The sequence below is a fragment of the Anoplopoma fimbria genome, chromosome 12, assembly GCF_027596085.1.
Source record: "Anoplopoma fimbria isolate UVic2021 breed Golden Eagle Sablefish chromosome 12, Afim_UVic_2022, whole genome shotgun sequence".
Classification (NCBI taxonomy): Eukaryota; Metazoa; Chordata; class Actinopteri; order Perciformes; family Anoplopomatidae; genus Anoplopoma; species Anoplopoma fimbria.
Window position 1 is genome coordinate 2548018 of NC_072460.1, and position 20184 is coordinate 2568201.

A 20184-nucleotide genomic window follows, 5' to 3' on the forward strand; every position below is an offset into this window, starting at 1 on the left:
TCTCTTTATTCCATCCCTTTCAGATCAACGAGGACTTGGAAGGTGAGGTCCGGTTTGCGTCAGCAGCGGGCCCCTTCTCTGTGCCCGTCAGATGCACCATAAAGAGATGTGATGTAAGTAGTGTGCTTCAGCCAACCTACAGATAATTAGTGTCCCAAATGATTACCAATGCAATTCTCATGTCTTGCGATTTGACTTGCTGTACATGTTTTCTTGCTATAGTTTTGGGAGCGTATGAGTATATACAACATGGATTTTGTTAGCTAGTATAGCTGTTGATTGAGATGGCTGTAGTCATAATAATGTATGAGGAATAGGAGCAATAATTATTGAATTAATATGTAATAACCGCATCACAGATAAACAACTGAGTAGCTCTTCTTTGCTGCTGCTATTTGCTGTATGTGAAGGTATCCTCTCTCTCTCTCTAGCTGGAGGTTGACAGCCAGTTCATTGACTTCGGTTCACACGTGGTCGGCCAGACTATTTCATGGACCATCACCTTGACCAACAAGGGTGCACTAGCCACCCTCTTCAGCCTGGACACCACCACATGTCTCACTCCAGAAACTAGCCATGCCCAGATGGCATCCCAGGTCTCTGCCAACACCTGCCAGGTCAGACTATGGCCTGATGGAACAAATGTACAGCTACAAATAAATTTTATAATTAGAACATTTTCAGCGCCCATGATGAATGTGACATTACCAGGTCAAAAGACATTTGAATAGAATATCATGTATAAAATCCAACGTGTGTGTTGTTGTTGGCGGACAGGAGACAAGCAGTCAAAACACAACATCTGACGACCAGAGCAGCTCTGTTTCCATGGGCACCGGAGAACTCCAACCACAGCCAGAGAGTCAGGAGCTCTCGGAGGCGTTGCAGCAAGAGCCCCCAGGTAAAGCTGTTATACATATGTACTCATAATGCCAATTCTTACGTTGAACTAGAGTTCTAAATAGACTTAAAACTGAAACTTGAACCCGTGCGTTCATTTTAAACCCAACCAATCTCAACCCAACAGCACTGCCTAATCTGGTACCATTTCTATCCCTTTTCCCACTGGACATTGAAAACCTGCTCACAACACATGAAAATCATGGACATAGAGTTGCTGGATCCCTTTAACCAACTCTACGCTGAAACCAAGTCCTCATCCCAAAATAACCTTGTCCCCCTGCAAATTATCTTTAAATAAAACTGCATGGCATTTTTATTCTGCATTATGTTCTCTGGCAGTGTTTTGATAGAGGGAGGAAGACTTTTGTCATTCTGCTGAATTTAATCAAAAAAAGATGTGATATTAATATTTGTATCTATGCTGCTGTGTGACTATGTAAGCATAATGATGTAAGCATTTAGCTCAACTACAGCCTCACAGAGCAGCTAGCACGGCTGTCCTATTCTTGTTTTATAATATTTGAGTATTGAAAAAATCAATGCTGACTAAAAGTGTGCAGTAGGAAGTATTGACCTTTTCAATATCAACCAACACCCACAATCTTTCCAGAGTCTTAGCAAAGTGTTTTGAGTTGAGTAAACAGACCCATAATCATGCTTTAGTTACAAGAATATACGCTGAAAAGTCAGTATATTCTTTTTGCTGTCATGCTGATGAAAATATAATCTGAGCAGCATGTCATTACCTACTGCACATATTAGCCAATGCAGTTGTATATGAACATCATTTGTAGAGGACAGTGTTTCCTAAAACAGCCTCTGAGATAAAGGAATGAGGACTGACAAAATCTCCTCATTGTTGACGATGTCTCTCATCTTTCCATTCCTGTTAGGACATTTGGTCCTGGTAAGAACAAAAGAAAACGCGCACACAAAAAGCGAGGGTTCACCTTGCTCTCACAGCTGATGACAGGGAGGCATCTTCTCTTTAATGTTCTCTCTGATCAGAAGTGTTCATCGCTGCACTCAGCACTTTTCTCCACTGATGCTTCGATAAGCTGTTCAGTCTTTTGCCTCTGCTCTGCTGGTTTAGAAAAGACTGTCTATTTGTTCTATCTGCTATTGTTGGGAAAGGCTGTCTGATCTCAGCCAAATGTTTAGGCTGCTGACAGAAGTTTATATATTTTTTTACAGTATTTGCTTTTTATGTTACCGATATCTCTTGAACCAACAGCTAGATTGCAGATTGTCATCACATTTGATGTGCCCATTTATGCTCCGAAGCATAAATAGTACAAACTGTCAGGATTCTGATGATGAGATTTCCCTTAGTGCCACCATGAGGCCACATTTGGGCTATTGGAACTATTCTTTCATCTACTGAGTTCACAGTGTTTCTTTTGTGTTGTGTTTGGTGTGTTGGTAGCTCCTCAAGACAGGTGACCTAAGATCAGGTTTTGCCTTGTGTATTTGTGTGTGTGTGGCAGAGTCAGAGGCTTCAGCTACAGGTCCAGAAGTTATTCCTGAGATTGCTGCGTCAACCGATGTGCATGTTCAAATGGACCAGAGCCACTCAGACTACGGAGACATAAGTCTAGGAAGTGTAAGTATTGGGTCCTATTGCATGAATCAGTTATTCAGTAACACAATTTATTTGGTGATGCCCCGACCTTTCATCTACCAACATTTTTGTTGTCCAATAATTTAGTTAATGACTAAAGCTCTGCAAAAGTAAGAAAGTGATCATGGGAAACTCTATCCCTGCCTAACAGAAGCATGTTAGCATTGTCATTGTGAGCATGTTAGCATGCTGATGTTTAGCATTCAGCTAACGGCACTCGAGTCTGACCATTTGATCGTCACAAAGGATGCACCGATACTGCTTGCATTCTCAGCTAGTGTGGCCTTCTGGTACATTCCTGTATAGCATACTGAGTCAGATCATTCTCACCTCCATGGCCGATTGAGAATTCTCAACTGCATAAAGTACTGAAGGCCTTCTTCGGTTTAACCCACCTCTTTTTTGTTTCCTATTATTTGTTGTAGCTGCACACTTTTGTCAGGTTTTCCCATATTTGCACATGCCAAATTTCCATTATCATTTTGCAGGAATACATATATGCATATATATGATTGAATAATCTCTCACCTGTGACGCGATCAACACATGATCTGCAATTGCGGGACAAGAAAGGACCCATATGGGACAAACCAATTTAGCCCAATACAGGGGAAGCTGCTAGCAGCTGGTGTGACAGTGATCATAGTTAAAGATATCGGCACAATGAATGTATTTTGATAAATCTAACGCAACAATAACATCATCAACCTGTGTAACTGGACTAGCAGAGAGACACTTTGTCTGTTTTTGAAGAGTCAGACTATTACATTCGTCTGTAGACGTTTTTTTCTGCCTCTCTGTCTGGTTTTCAGCATTGATGCTGTGTGTGCCTTGTGGCCTATGTGAAGTTCTGGAGTTGTTCAGGGTTCATTACGTCTCTCTGGTGGGGGGCTAATGGTGCTACGCCTCTCCCTCTGCACTTGTTCTGGCTGTGTTTGTGTGTTGCATGTCCCTGGGTGCCCGCTGCTCTGTTATTGTCATTTTGACTGATACTTTCACATTGTATGGTTGAAGGCTTGTGTTTTAAATGGCAGATTATCCATCAAGCTATCATAGTCCCACAATGTTGAGGCAGTGACTGCACGAATGGCTTACTTCTCTCTTTAATGGCTCCCTCCACCTTGATGCTTTGCAGCTGAGCAGACAATCCACACAGCTTTTCAGTGTAGTTTGATTGCATGCCGTTTGAAGTTGCACGTCTGAGAGACTTCCGCTTCCCCTAAATGGATATAAATGGTTTTGTGTCGTAAAGTAAAACAGTTAAGCTACAGTGTGTCCTGTGTGAACTTAATCAGTTTCAGAATTAAAACAGAGAAAGCTCATGCAGTTCACAAAAATATATATAGGTCATAGTCTGATATTCATCTAAGTTAACTGGCCATTTTACATTTGTTTTGTAGAATTATTTTAGAATACACAAAATCAATTAACAAAATCAAATGTTCACTGGTCCTGTTTGATGTCCCCTCCCTCAGGTTAGAGAAGGGGAGATTGGACCCTTTGAAAGCCTCAAACTGGAAGTTGTTTTCACTCCAACCATTCCAGGAGAGGCCAGACTGGACTTCCACATCAAATTCTCTGACTTAACCAGCAAACCAGTAAGACACAGCATCTTGTTAATAGTAGAAAACAAGATAAGGGTAGTAGTTGTAAAAGTTTACAGAGCCATACAATTTATCTTAGCGTTATCTCATGCAAACCATTTGTGATTACACACAAACAGATACCCATCCAGGTGAGGGGTGTTGCCGTCAGCGTCCCTGTATGTGTGGTCCAGCCCAGCATTGATTTGAAGATCTGCATGTTTGACCGCCTCTACCAAGACAGTATCATGGTCCAAAGCAGGTGGGTCCAAGCTGACAGATTTGTCATATATGCGAACACCCTTGATACAGAAATGTTGTTGCACACCTGCACTGTGGTTCTTAGAAATGTATTTACGTTTCGTGGTCGGCTTGGAATCAAAACCCAGACTATAACACGCAGGGATCTTAGTGAATCCACTCAATAATTTACAGATTGTGTCACTTCTTTAAGTCTGCACAAACAGCACCTACAAACCTAAAATATTGCATTACTCGTTGTATACTTATTCTATTTGTTGATGAGGTAAAGCAAGAAATCCTCCAAATAATACATGAGTTTTATGTTCTTAAAATCTTAAGAAAATTAGAATGCAAAAGACACAAACAAAAACTATTTACTGCCTACTTTGTTAGCTCTCTATGACATACTGAACATCAGTACGTGTAACTCAAAGGAGAAAAGTCCCTCTGCCCCTGAACAAAATGAATGCTCTATCCCTTGTTGATGTCCAATTGGTTTACACTATTCACACAAATGTCTTGTTTAACTACCTTGTTTGAACAGCCAACACATCAAATTAAGTGAATTGAGACGTCATTTAATACCATATCAGTGTCACTTTAAGTAATCATCTGTAACAGTTGGAGACATTGGATCAAGGACAAACATAGTGTGCCAAGAAACTCTACAAAGCCTCACTTCAATTCCATTAGTTCTCAAGGTGTTGTGCACAGTGCAATTAAAAAGTGCCATCGGTAATATTAAAGGACTCTTCACACAGATTATGAGACCTTGGGGTACCCCTTTGTTTTACAGGTCTCTTCTTTCTTAAAAATTTCCTATAAATTAATTAAAATAACTCTGGTACATTTTAGGATGTTTCTTGGACAAGCGTACTCATTTTTATACTGTATATAACGATGCAGTGCAGTTGGGGAGTGTAATTTATTTGTATTTGTAAGAATGAACCAGGGTGTTCTATAGTCATAATATAGAAGTAGAAGTGTGAAAGCTCAGTTTAAAGTTAAACTTTGTATTTCTATGTTCAACTGTTCATATGAGTTATATATCATTTACCTTCTTGGAAGTTATTAGAAAATGTTATCCGGGCAAGGTGCCCGTAAAAGAAAGTGCTATCTCTGCAATCAGTATCAGTGTTTATGAGATGTAGTTATACTAAAGATGAGTTCATGTTAACCTGCATGAACATTGACAGCAAGGACACAAGAATGAGAGTCACTGTCAGTTTGGGATGGGCTGTTTTTTCATGTACAATTTGAGCAGATGGTCCACAATCAGAACACACACACTGACACAAACATGTACAATTGTTTCCCAAAGGAAACGGCACAGTATTCTCCAACTGGGACTAGTTTTATCTTTTACAGGCAATTTACTCAAATGAGACCAAAGCGTTTTACCACCAAAGGTGCACACAGTCTACATGATGGATCCCGGCCTCTTTAATGTAGTCAGCCTCCAGGTAAAATGAAGCCTTTGTAGACAGACAGTTAGGGCATAGCCATAGTATGTTATATATTGTATACTGTTGGAGAAATCAATAGCCAGAGCAAAGTGTCCATATGACAGCCTACCTCCATCCTCCAACTTGGAAGTTGTGTTTATTTCTATGCCAGTGAACAGTGTCATTATGACAATCACCACTTTTATCAATGGTTTGTCAAAGCAACATGAGGCATTTTAAAGAGATCTAATAGCTGCAGAACTATTTGTGGAAGCATTACAATAAAAACTGTAATGTTGCAATGTGTAATGTGTGACTGTACATGCCAAACAAGGTATTGGCAGTGGGGCACAGCGATCACAAATCCAAGCTCATTAGAAGGGACAAATTAGAACTGCAGACTTGTTTCTGCTTGCAAGTGTTGGACCAATACATCTCGTGAGAAAAGTAAAAAGCTATGTGAACTGTTCAAGATGTAGTAACTTTATTACAATATATTGTCAATGGCAGTAAACATCATCTATTACACAAAGTTCTGGATATATGACAGCAACAATACTGAGGTTGTTCAAAGGCAAAGGATATACTTTATTAAAATCTTAAAAGGCAGGAATAAGTAGATCCAGCGCAATGCTACACACTGTATCTTTAATAGTAAATGCTTTAACATTAACTTGTGTTATGTTTTGTTTTAATGTTGAAAACATTACAGCCCTATTTTCACAGATAAAGACGTCAATAAAATTGTTGGCAAACTAAAAGCATGTCAGAATAGACCACGTCAGTATGTCATTACCACAGAGTGCATGTTAAATACTCTATTATAAAGTGATGTGGATATTGTCTAATGCACATACCTGGTAGAAAGCAAAAGAAGATAGTTAACCTCTTACTGTCAGCTTTTTTCAAAAATTTACTGAAAACGCAATGTTTCAGTCATAGACCTTTATCAGGCATTTCACTCACAATATGAAACAATATTTACAACAAATGAATGGGTGATTATAATGAACTACATATGAGGATATTAAAATGTAAGAGGCTGCATAGAACCCCTCAGCCCAATGACATTATTGCAGAAGGGAGTGGTGCTTGTCATAGTTCCGTTTTATTTGTTGTCATGCTTGGAAAAATCCTTGGAATAGAGTTTGGACAGTAGCACGGACTGCTGATGTAGCACGCTGGCTTATCTGAATGCAATACTAAAACTCCCTCTCGTACTCAGTCTCAGCCAAAACAGACATTTTCACAGAAAACCGGCTCATGGAAATCCCTTAGAATTGACAGGGCTGGCTTACTTTTCAGCTGGCCCCACATAAAGTCTGCTAACTACGCTCAGAGCCAAGTATTGAGAAATTCATCAAATGTGTGGGACATAATAAAATAGAGATGCATTAGCTGATAAATGTTCTGAAACACCCAGATGATGCAATGGTCCAATCAGTAAGCCCACATCCCCACAATCCTCTTTGGTCCATACAATTACACAGGACAATCCCTCATGAATATGGATTTGATACATTATGATGCACACTCGATGTTAACAATTCACCGGGGGCGGTAACATTTGCAGGCATGCCGTCCACCACCTAGCAAGTAATTGTGTCACGTGTGGGGGAGGGAGGGAGGGAGTGCATGTGTGGGGGTGAGGGATTTGTGACAACTGCCATCTGGTGCGCTGGCACACCAGCACATGTGACAAGATGACGATGACAGCATCAGTGTGAACGGCAGCTTTTTAAGTTGAAAAAAAAAATGTTGCTTGCACCAGCAAACCATGCAACATGTCACTCTGCCTCCAAGACAGTAATTTGAACACAGAATAGCTTGGCAGGCTTTTTGGGGAAACAATAAGAGAGCTGCTGCTTTCATCACGCAATTTGTCACTTTCTCCTTTGAGTAGATGAGTAGATATCCCACAAGTCCTCCTTAGTTTCTGACAGATTTTTTCGAGAACAGCACAAAGCATAATTGAATATGTCTCTCTTCTCTGTGAGCCAGTGATTTGACTATAACTCCTACTAATTGAAAGATTTTGTAAGAGACTTAAAAACGCGCATTTTCAGATTTTTGCTTGTGAGCCAATGATCCGAATATTCCGCAGACAGTTGGGAGTTTTTCTTTTTAGGAGTAGTGAGGATTTTTTATTTATTTATTCATTTCAAACAGGCATCCTGGACTTTGAAACCCTCCTCCACTGGCTCCTGCTGGGGGGTTTGAGCATTCCTGACCAAATCTTGGCCAGAAAAAACCAACCAGCTTTTGTTCCTTCAAAAAGCCTTCTGTCCTTGGTTTCTCTCTGTTTACTGTATTTCTAAAATGCCTACTGTGCATAATGTGCCGTCCAACCTGTGTGTCCTGTGTCGTTTGGCAAGAGGAATGAGAGCGGCTGTTGATGTAAGGGTAGTTTCTTCTTTTTTATTTTGGGGATAATAGAACCATAGTTGCTAATTAATAACCTTGGTCTTCCAGCTGGTTTTTGGGAAAATATCGTCTAAAGCAGACAGTGCTGCATTATGGGGACGGTTAGAAGCCTTATTGTGAAGGCTTGGTGTCCCATGAGGCTTTGCAATACATGTGGGGTAAGCAGGCACAGTCACCTGGCCCGTTTGAGAAAGGGAAGAGTCACTGCTGTAGCTGTTGGCACTCTGCATGTAGACTTAAAATGAGTAATTTCTCTGGAACATGTGCTGACACAATAGCCAAGAAACCTCATTGATTATTATGAGTGTCATTATCAATGTTGCTCCAACAAAGGGTTTTTAGGAATAATATAGAGGCTGTAAAATAGAGTGAAAGGGGTATAAATACAGCAAAGGTTCCAATATCTGTCACATTAAACTGCCTCAAAAGAGCCCAGGAAGGGAATAACATCGAGCTCAAGTTATAATGATGTTTATTTTATTTGAAATAAACAAGTATTGGTTGCGTAATCATGGCCCACAACACTTTTCTCACAGCACAATTACTTCGGTTGCCAGAGGGCTTTTTCACTTGAACGCAAACACATTTGGATTTGTTGAAATGATGCTGATGTTCTTCTTGGGATGAGAGTGTATCCACACCGGGAGAGCCATTTATTTACAGAACAGGCTTTGTGCATGAGGGCATTGTCATGTTGTAACAGGAAAGGGCCTCCATTAAAATTTCCCTGAATTGGAACCAAAGGGACTATCCCGAAACCTAAAAAACAACCCCTGTCCAAAAGTAAACAAAAGGTTGTCCACATACAGAACATTTGGCCTATGGTGTATCATTGAAGGCCAAAAATGTAAGCTTAAAAACACAACATATTAATTGCTTAAATCATCTGTTTTAACATTTAAATCTGCGACCAAATGAAACAAAAATATTAGTATAATGTGATGGTTACATAACCATGATTAAGACAGTGTTTTTATCCCGAGGTAGCAAAATATGCGAAGTGACCTTTAAAACATTAAACTCTGCTTCAGAAATAAACTGGTCGCAGGCAGTAAAAAAGAAGCAGGATCAGTTGAATGCCCCTGTTAATTAAAATGCCTGATTGCCCGAAATGATTATGTACCCGTGAATACTCCTCTGAGAGTGATTTGAAGGTTGTCATTTGGCCGGAATAAAGATAGCGGCTTAATATCCCTGAGTGTCCCTGAGAGTCTTTGCCTCGGGGAAACAACCACCTGGTTGACCTCACTGTTCAAAGTGGGTCATTTCATTTTAGAGGGGGAATCGAAAAAACGAGGGGTCCCTCAGTCTATGTGGCTACAGCTCGCTCATCGCTCACCTTTGTGTCTTTGAGGGTGAAAGCAGACACAACAAAACGTTATCACTGTATGCGGATATCACCTCCAGCCATTCAGCGTGTTTGTACTGTCATCGTTTTGTGAAGGTGTATGAGTGTGGGCTGCGGTTGGACGTGATGGAGAATTCCCAAGGCGGAGAGCCATTTATATCCCAAGCCTCAGCTATAACTGAGGCTTGTAGCCACAGGCTCAACCATCTGTTGAAGCTCCTGGAAAATTGGGTCACCTAAATGATTTGGACTTGGGGTACATAACTCCATATGAGGCAATATCTGTGTCACTTAAACAAAATGTTTTTCTCTGTCCTTACTGCCTTTACCATTTGGATTGTCGTTGTGTCTTTTACGCCACCTGATAGACTACTAGTGCCACCCTCATTTCCTGTGCATTACTGCTTTTGCATTATTTGCTGATCGCCCTGGATTAGGCCGATTTTTAAATGAATGCACTTGGTGTGTTATTATCAAGCTAATAAAACCATATCTTTTGCATGACAGAGCCAGCACAGCCTTGAAGCTGACCTTTGAGGTGTGCCCGGAAATGAGGAAACACATGGAGATCCTTCCAAAGACGGGCTTCATCCAGGCCCAATCAAGCTTTAATGCCCAGCTCAAGTTCCTGCCCAGGTAAGGAAGGACACACAGAGGGATGCAATGATAATGGAATCACTGGAGCGTTCATGATCTTATTTTAGACTGTAACCTTGTTAAGATTCTATCAACCTTCTGTGAAAGTGCAAACTGTTTCACTCCAAAGGAGACTTGTCATATGTATTTAACCAGGCTTGCAGTTTTGTGTCGTCTACAACAGAGAAGAAACATGCAGTTTTCCTGCTGTAGATTACAAACACTATTTACAGAAAAGTCTGGTTAAGTGTAGTAGTACACAATACACCATTACACCACATTCTTGGAACTAAAACCGTAAAAGGTTCTTTGGCTTTTCCCTATGGGAGATCCTAACCTTAAAGGATTATAGCTAGAAACTTCTGTCAAAGGTTCCACCAAGAACCCCCTATGAGAGGTTCAACGGAGAAACCCTCTATGGTGTAATGGTTTCGCCCAGAACCCTCTCTGGAAGTTCCAACCAGAACTTTCTGCACTTCCTAAGGGTACCAATAAGAACCCAGCCAGGAAATTCTCCCGATAACCCTTTAGTATTCGTAGTGTTTCATCTATAAACCACCCAGGGTTCCTCATGAGGCTCCTAAAGGGCTGGGACTGATGTGGTGCAGCTAAACCCACAACAATCATTGTATAAAATCACAGTTCTTTTGGGGTGTGGGCTGGAACACCCAAGCTTTCAACAACCCTTGAAGAACTCTTTCTTCCAAAACGAGCTCTTTGGATGTCAAGGGTTCTTAATGGAACCCTTAGTCTTACAAAGAACCCTTAAGGGGAAACTCTTTCTTCAAAAAAGGGTTCTACAGAAGCCAATGGTTCTGGGTAGACCCTCTGCCCTTCAAAAATAACCCCTTTGGAACCCATATTTCTAAGAGGATCTGCTGTAAAGGATAAATCTGGTCCAACTAACTATCCAATCTTTGATAAAGGATATTATCGTCTGGCTTTATCTTAAACTAGTTTACTACAAATGACAGCTTCACTTTCTTAATAGATGCAAGCTGTGGAGTCTTACAAAAGGTATAAATGTCAACAATCTGTAGCCAGTCAACAGCCAGCGGGTATTAACGTGTTGCTTCCACACACCTGCACTCTGAGCACGATGGTAATGGTTTCTAATGACTTTGAAGGACATGGTAATTCTTTTCTCCAACAATACAGGCGCTATATTTAGATGAAGAGGCAGGAGTTGAACTGCATTGTGAATGCCAGGAGAGGGGACAGGGGGACCCCCGGGGCAGAGATGAGAGGCGTGCAGCATGTAGAAACCCAGCGTGGGCGCTAGGATTCTTCTGCCCACCCTCCTTCTTTTTTTTCCTTCACAGTTCAGCAGCTTTGTGTATTGATGGCCGAGAGGATATTGATGAAAAATGATGACAATAGGAGGATCTTTTCTTCGCACATAGGGCATGCAATGGTCATCGTTCAGCAGGAGGGTAAAAAGTGGGGAAATGTCAGTAATCTGCTTTAGTGAATCAGCAGAGGTCTTAATGCGAGGATTACAGCATTATTACTCGTGCTGCTGCTGAGATGGTGCAGCGTTCACGAGCACTAACGCAGCTACAGCTACCACCCCCTCCCTACTCTCTCTCTCCCTATCACACTTTTCCTCTCCGTCTCTCTCTCTCTCTCTCTTTCGCTCCTGTGCTGTCTTCTCCCACTCTCTCGCACATACTTCTCTTTTTCTTGGCCTCTCACCTCGGTGCTTGACTATGCTTCTCTCTCTTTGCATTTCTCAAATGATCTCTAAAGTCCTCTATCTCTGTGCTCCTCCACGTCCCCCTCTAACTCTACATCCATTCTGCCTCTCTCTGTTACTCTCAAACTCCTCTCATCGCTCTATGCATTCCATCATCCACCAATGCTTATCGGCTGGCCCTGATTCTGCTTACATAACCCCAGACACCAGACCCAGTTCCCTGTGCTCTCGTTATTTGCTCTGAAGTTTGTTACAACTAGGATCTTATTTTGTAGATTAGTTCTATAGATTATGATATTGTTGAACTCACCAAGTTAATGTTTTTTTACATTTTTGGATCACATCCTATGAGAAGGATACTATACCATTTTGGGCTACCATCTTTGTTTGAACAATGGGGAAATGACTTTGTGATGGAGTTTTTCAGGCTTTGAAGAATCTGGAAATACCTTCAAAACAACAGTATTGTTGAACTACCTCCTCTGTTACTAAAACATCATCAGGGATTATCTTTCAGAAAAAAACTAATGCTTACCTCAGTGACAAGAATGTACTGGTAATACTGAGAGGCTAGTGCTTGGGCTACGTGAGCACAGTGCTATCACAACCGATAGGAATAGTGGCCAAAGCTACGCAAAACAAGACGCCATAAGTGTCCTCTAACCTGCACAAAGAATCCCCACAAATCACACTGGGAACGGAAAATGTTTCCTGCATGTCAGCAAGCTTGGTTCCTGTGTGTCTCCTCTCTGTTTGCTTTTGTTTTATGCAGTGACAGTGTGTCATTTAAAATGGCACTGCCAAGTCCTCCTAGCCAGAACCTGTGATTGGATTCCCAAATCCTCATTAGCAGCACTGCCTTCACTCACTGTCTCATCCACACACACACACACACACACACTGTTAAATCTGGATTCATAATGACTCATAGCTTTCATTCGTTACACAGGTGTTCGCTTCTTTCCTTCCCCTCCTCTGGCTTTTGGGAGAGGGTGAGCACATTCTTGCTTCTGGCTCTGAAGGATTGTGCTCAGCCTGCCCACATCTTTCACCATCTTCCCTCTGCTTCATCCCTCTCTGCCCGTCTTCCTCCACGTTTATTTGTCACCATGCAACCCACATGTTTCTCTCACATATCCAGAGCACCGGCTCTATTAACTACATAATCCCCTCGCAACAACATCCAGGCCAATGGTTCACATGTTTGGGATGCTGTTCAGACAAGGGGAATTATTTGAATTAAAATGGACACTGACAGCCTAGTAATCTAAGTGAGTTGCCATTGCGTATATTTAGCCAGACACTGTGTTCATGTCAGCCAGTTCCTGTTTTAGTGACAGGGTTATTTCCTTATTTTGCCCTCCTCAGTCGACACAGAACTTGTGGTGGTGGTTGGTGGTAGCTCCGTAGCTAGCTATGTAGAAAGATGATTTGTCCGTTTTTGATCCCGCCTTTAGAGCTCTGATTGGTCAGCAGAGGAAACAGTCGTCAAAACAGACTTAATGAAATCGCTGAACAAATGGAAGGTTTTTCACATCAGCACATTAATGACTCAGTTTTTAAGCCATTCCATTTAACCTGGTTTACTTTGGCTTATACTTTTGGCTTAAGCATTTATTACCTTCCCAGACAATTGAGAAAGATATACTTCACTTTTGAAGAACAATAATTCAGCTGAAACAGTCGGCATGCAGAGAATTTCAATCTGACACACACGACCAGAAGAATAATTTAAACCTGATGACAAGATCATTTGAATGTGATGGCTTGAATGAACGGTTTTAGGTGTAATCCCTGAAGAGCGAGGCAATGTGTCCCATCTCGGCAGTTCCGGCTGATAAAAGGGAGATTACAAGGATGATTTACTACAGATTACACCAGACAGCTCTACCAGTACTTTCACTGATAGTTCATTGCTCACAACAGTAACAGGAACTTAAATGATGCTATGAGTTGCAAGAAAACAAACAAAGAAAATGAACCTGTCTGGTTGACATGATTTTAAAATATTCTTTTCACAGTCATTTATTGTATTTTTTTGCCCATCCATTTTCCCATAGTGGAAAATCCCCAAGCCTCTTAATCTGTTTTGTAATCCTTTTTCATCATAACTTTTTAATGGTGATGAAATCCAAGCAGCCGTCCATACTGACAGGGAATATATACTTTGAATATATTGAATTTGCTACCATCAGGTAAAAGGAAGCACTTTAACAACACTTTTCCTAAAATGAAATGCATTTAAAGTTTCCTGATGAATATTTATTTTGAGTTTTTTTCATCCTTGTCCTCTCGTCCCGTATCTTTTCTTTGACTTTACAGGTTTTTGAGGAATGGATACCGAGTTAAAGTAGATACGTTTTACCCAGTTATTTCAGGAGCTCTAGGTAAAATCCTTTGGAGATCTGCATGCACTGTAGTCCACTTAGCAGTACCACAAAGTTGGGACAATTTATTCAATTTGACTTTGTCCTTTACTAATCTCAGAAGTCATCATTAAAGACTACTAGTGCAGCGCCCATAAGGCCGGTTGCTTGGCCTTATGGGTGCACAGTGCACTTCCTTGGTCCCTCAGCAATACATCCGGCAAGTGTCATGCAGATCAAATTGTCAGTTGTTGAGAAACTCACAGGACAGACAGACAGATAGACAGAGACTTATTTCATTTTAGTTGGATGGATGAGAATTACGTTTGGTCGAGGCTGTGGGGATAATCTCACTACAGAGAAGAAAAGCACCCAAGTAAATCTGTGCAGGAATCTGACAAATCTGAAAACCCCCATCCAACCGCAAAATTCTCACGAGCATATGGTCCTGGCGACGTCCCACCACGCTTTTTCCACTCTGCCCTGCCAAGTCAATTCAAGAGTGGATCTCCAGCAGGGATGTTATTTGCAGGTAGAACAAGAGCGCTTCCTTAAATACATCCCCTGTGCTCACTGGTCAAGCTGAAACCTTAATGTGTTAGTCCACCATAGTAAATGAGGAGATTTAATGTTGACGTGATTTCTTGCTTTTTAAGTCACGAAGGGTGTTTGAGTAGTACGGCGTTTTTTCGGCAACGAGACGGGGCAAATATGAAACCCGAGCCTGTCCTCGAACCTGCGTCTGACAGATTTGTTGAAGGCGAGGCTTGGTTGTAGCGCTTTGATAAAAAAACTGACACTGACATCTGGAGAGCCTTTAAACCTGCTGACATTTACAGCATTAGCTCTCAAGCCTTCAACCAGCATTAAGAGCGTGGAGAAGGAAAGACAGAGAAGAGAGTTGATGCTGTAGGAGGGAAACAGAGGAGGAAGGAGCAAGGGAGGAAAAAAAGGGAAAGGTGTTGGGGGAAGGAGAGAGAAAGGGAGAGGCGGGGGTGGATCTGAGCCAGGAACTGCGTTTGACATTTGACCACTGTTTACATGATAATGAACCATGCATACATTGCCTATGTTATGCTGAAGGACTGGAGTTTTACATAAGCTTGTGCATGACTACTGGGCCTCTTTGAATCATACTTACGTCTCCCATCACCATGGCTACAACCTACAGTAGTGTGGAGGCGCGCTCTACATCTCTCCCCTGCTTTCCCTGGCGAGCCGCTCCTACAGTCGTGGGTTAAAGTAAAAGCGATGGGTCTTCACGGTCTGAATCTCAGTCTCTCTTTGAAGAGCTTGATGGTCGCTGGTGGCTTTTGACTGATGTATTGAGAACTGTTAAAATCACTGATGCAGTTTTGTGTGTGATCACCAACCCCCTAAATGCTGTCTCTGCTCGTCTCTGTTCATGAACATGATGCAAAAATGAAAATTGTATTATTAGAAAGCGTAACTTTGCATGACAGTGTTTCGTTCTCACAGTGTTCCTGCCTTTCCTGCTCTCTCACAGAAGCTCTTTATCCAAAGATGCCAAGAAGCTTTTTGACAACGACACAGGAGTCCTGGAGGTTCCAATGGCAGTTCAAGTAGCAGGCCAGGTTTGTATTATAGTAACGCCCTACAGTCTATTTCACCGTAAACCTCCCTGTGATCCTGAAAACACGGTTCTCATTGTGTATTACAGGGCTTGTGTCCTACTTTGTCCCTAACAGAAGCAGAGCCACTGAAGGTTGTAACCTATTTTACTGGTAACAAGCTAAAATTATCTCCAGCCCCAAGGCCTAGTTACTCCATGGGCTCTAATAAGCCAAGCATAAAGGTTATCCCAAATGTTTCACTCAATCTCTCTAGAAGAAGCTCAACAAAAAAGGAAAGCAAAAATCTATGTGCTCTCTTCTTATTCCATGGAGTACATATTATGTACTAACATTCATTTAAATCATATATTTATTTATTTATTGGTGTAATTAATTGTATAGTAATTTGTATATCCCTTCCCCTTCAACATGGGGTTATGCTTGCAATAGCTAACTGAAAGCAATTAATGATCTCTTCATTTATGGCATATAACATATTACATAACACACAGAGTTTTTATATTTTACATGTGCATAGCAGAATATAACACAAAATATGGATACACTCACATAATTAAATTATTCAAGGATTCAAGGGTCATTTATTGTCATTATGCAACACAGGGTTGCGCAACCATATGCAGTTTTAGCCAATATGCTACACAAAACATGACAAACAGAGCGAAAACAGTAGTGCATTTTTTGAATTTGGGTTAGCTTAGCTTAAATCTTGGCTCTCCTACGTCACCATAGCCTTTATTGGCGTTTGGTCCAGCAGGCCGTGGGCGGTGATTGCTTCATGGTCCAATACACACAATTTAATCCAATCCCCAAGCTTCCTTCTACAATGCTGATGAGTGTATTCTGTCATATGCCATAAGTGATCCAATAATAAAGACGAAAAGACAACAAATTAGGACAAAATATGTATCCATGGAAGCCAGGGTGCTGCAGAATGTACATGTGCTTCCATTGCCATAGATAATACATGAACATACATTCACACTAACGAGTACTGAGTTGTCTTGGTTGCTTCTGGTTCCCAGGAATAAAGGTCGAGATCATTTGCAGCACAGATGGTGTTAGATGTTAGACTGACAGTTTGAGCACTTCCACTATTTGATGGGCATGAAGCTCCCCTAGTTGAACTATCAGAGAACGATGGTCTGTGATGAATGACAAAAGCAAATATGCGTAAAATGTAAATGGAGAAGTTAACTACTGTTCTCATGGTGAATTGTTTGGAACAATTTAGTTACCTGCTTAAATTAATTCCCTTTTAGTTTTTGTCTTACTTTGAACTTCTTGGATTCTGTTTATTCCAATTGACCATACAGTCTAAGTGTTGTCTTGCTGGGATAATCAAATTATAATAGAACTTCAAATGGGTCCACATTATGCATTCAGTGTTACACTGTTACTTTATTGTGGACAGTATTTGCTATTTGCTATTCAGTGTCAAACATAATAAATCACTCCCCTCAGGAGGCACAAACCTCAACATCCTCTTCGCAAGGTCCAATGTGCAAATTGAAAAACTTTTGAAATATGAAAACAGTCAATTCTGGAGCCCTTGAAGTGGAAAATAAATAGCTTACAGCAACTGAATTCCTTAAGCTTGTCAGCAGCAGCCTTTATTAAAAAACACAGAGCAGCTGCCTAGACAGACCGGTTTCTAAAATAAATCTAAATCTGGTCGGTCTGCTTGCCAAACTGTCACCTTCCTCTCCCTCCTCATCCAGCCTCTATCCCCTGTCTCTACCAGGACAGGGAGAGGAGATGATGTGTGTGTGTGTGTGTGTGTGTGTGTGTGTGTGTGTGTGTGTGTGTGTGTGTGTGTGTGTGTGTGTGTGTGTGTGTGTGTGTGTGTGTGTGTGTGTGTGTGTGTGTGTTTGTGTTTGGCCAAATACTTGGCCAGGATGCTCCTGTGGTGCACCAAAGCTGTTGCCCCCAGCCGCAGGCCTTGAGATCCTGGCATGTGCACTCATACACACACACACACACACACACACACACACACACACACACACACACACACACACACACACACACACACACACACACACACACAAACACAGTTGTATGGACTCCAGACGTCACAGCAGCCAGGAAAGCAATGGTGCAGAGAGACCAATAAACAAGGTCATCTGCTGAGCACTGACGTGATTCAAGAAGACGTTATCTTGAGGAAGACTCACAAGACTACTTAGTTTTCTTAACAGGTGAACATGATGAAGTAGTTTTAAGGCTGATGATAATCAATATTTAAATGTTCCATAAAAAGACCAGAATCCACAAATTAATTGATCCTACTAATAAGTGTTCTACAGTATTTGCATCCAAAGATTGATTTAGCTTCTTCCTCTGGGACATAGGCCTCAACTGTTGTCCAAAAACTCACCAATGAGCCGCACTGGGTGACACTTCAGCCTCACAGTCAATCTCACCTACATTATGATGCAGTAAATACTCACTGTCACAAAATATGTAGTAATTAACATGTTGTTTTAGGGAATGAATTAGCCTTTTTTTTAAGGAAATTATATTTTTGACAGGTGTTTAAAGATTTACTACTTGCCTGAGGGAAGAACATTTTGTTGGATTTAGTCATTTCATGGGAGTTGTTGACGATAAGAAAAATAAAGAATAACGACAGCCTTGCATGATTGATATAATATTAATTCAGTAATAAAAAAAACACATTCAGGAGACCGGCAATGTCACTGATAAAGAGTTACTTGGGTTGCTGCTGATATTTTAATTTATAAATCTCACAGTGAATCTGTACTAGCTTTGGAGTGCGTAATCGCACACACACACGTATTGCATCTCAACAGCTCAGTGATGACTGATGACTATATGTTTAAAAGCATTGCGCAATTAGGGACTCGCATCAAACATGAATATGATTCGTTAGATATGTGCATATATTCATATATTCCCAAAAAAATCACAGACTTATGAAGGCGTTTTATATTTTTTTCATACAAAGAAACTTCATTCCATGCTAGTCCTGGTTTCATGTTGTTGAAGTCTTTGTTCTACTCAATGTTTTTCCTTCAATCCGCATATAAAAATGTATTATTAAGGAGAAAAGTTGATACCCATCCTGATCATTATTACCATTATTATGTTATTAGATAGATACATACCTTTAGATGAATGAAGCAGATTTGTCTTGACGTTGATGAGAAGATGCTTTATGTCTGTGCGTTCAGGTGAAGCCGCTCCATTTTACAGTCCAAGCAGTTGTGACCACCTCAGACCTGCAGTTCGACCGCACTGAGGTGGACTTTGGCTTCGGTTCCATTCACCAGTTGGTGAAGAGCAGCGTCCGCCTCACCAACATGTCCCTGCTGCCTCAGGACTTTGGCTTCCTGGGTGTTCCAGAGGTACTGAATGAGTTACAAGAACTTCTAGGACGTTAGTGTGCGGTGCTGTGAACCTTATCTTGTGTCATGTTACTGTGTTCGATTAGTACAGTTCCATCCATACAAGCAGAAACCAACCCAGATACTATTAGTCACTGAAAACAATGTTTTTTTTATCAGTACTGCGTTACTAGATGTTGTCAGATGTTTAGGACACTCATATTTAGTCTTTGAAACCAATATGACTTTCACTGCTCACTGTTTTCAGTCTCACCCTTCATATCACAGGTTTTTGCATTTTTGAGTAACATTGTAATCCTTAAGATTTAAGAACGTGGTTGATTTGGCATCCCCTGCGGTTACCATGGCAACAGCAAATGCAGTTTATCACCACAGCAAACACTCATTGAGTAGCTTCTTTGGCAAAAATAAACACAATACAATACCAGTTGCTGTTTTAATGTGAGGCAGCAGCAGCAGTAGCTGTAAGATCTGTTGGATTTCAGGCAAACATTGTTGGCTGTGAATCCCCCATACCTAGATATGAAATCTGAGTCCCACACGGGAATGGCAAACTCCCCCACTAATATAAAACAATTATCCTTATGCAGCTTGCCAATTTGGGGTTTATTTATTCTCCGATTTTCGCTCTTGACTTCCGGGTTAATAGCACTGATCCAATTAGCATTGCTATACAAATAGCGCCCCTTTTTTTGTCAGACTGCTGTAGAAGAAAGTCTCTTATTTTCTTCCAGCTCTGGCACTTCTTAAAGTTGTGCTTTATAACCTCCCTATTGTAAAACTGTTCAGACATTTGCTTAAGTCTAGACACAAGCAGCACCATAATAAGCAGATGTAAATCCACAATACACAAAACATTCTCACTTTCCATGTGAAATGGAAGTTAAAAGACAAAATTACAGAGTTGGAGCACTTCCTTCCACACATATGGTCAATAGAGAGATAATTACTGA

At 41.0% G+C, this 20184-nt stretch overlaps 1 protein-coding gene across 1 annotated transcript in view; it reads left to right on the forward strand.

Annotated features, from left to right (window-relative positions):
- The window catches only part of cfap74 (cilia and flagella associated protein 74), a 49551-nt gene that overhangs the window by 18787 nt on the left and 10580 nt on the right, over window positions 1-20184 (forward strand). The window contains exons 16-24 of the mRNA XM_054609803.1: window positions 24-113; window positions 432-617; window positions 778-901; window positions 2391-2506; window positions 4000-4122; window positions 4248-4369; window positions 10075-10203; window positions 15773-15860; window positions 19058-19231. Of these exons, the coding sequence (XP_054465778.1) occupies window positions 24-113; window positions 432-617; window positions 778-901; window positions 2391-2506; window positions 4000-4122; window positions 4248-4369; window positions 10075-10203; window positions 15773-15860; window positions 19058-19231 (1152 nt within the window). The remainder of the gene's footprint in view (window positions 1-23; window positions 114-431; window positions 618-777; window positions 902-2390; window positions 2507-3999; window positions 4123-4247; window positions 4370-10074; window positions 10204-15772; window positions 15861-19057; window positions 19232-20184) is intronic.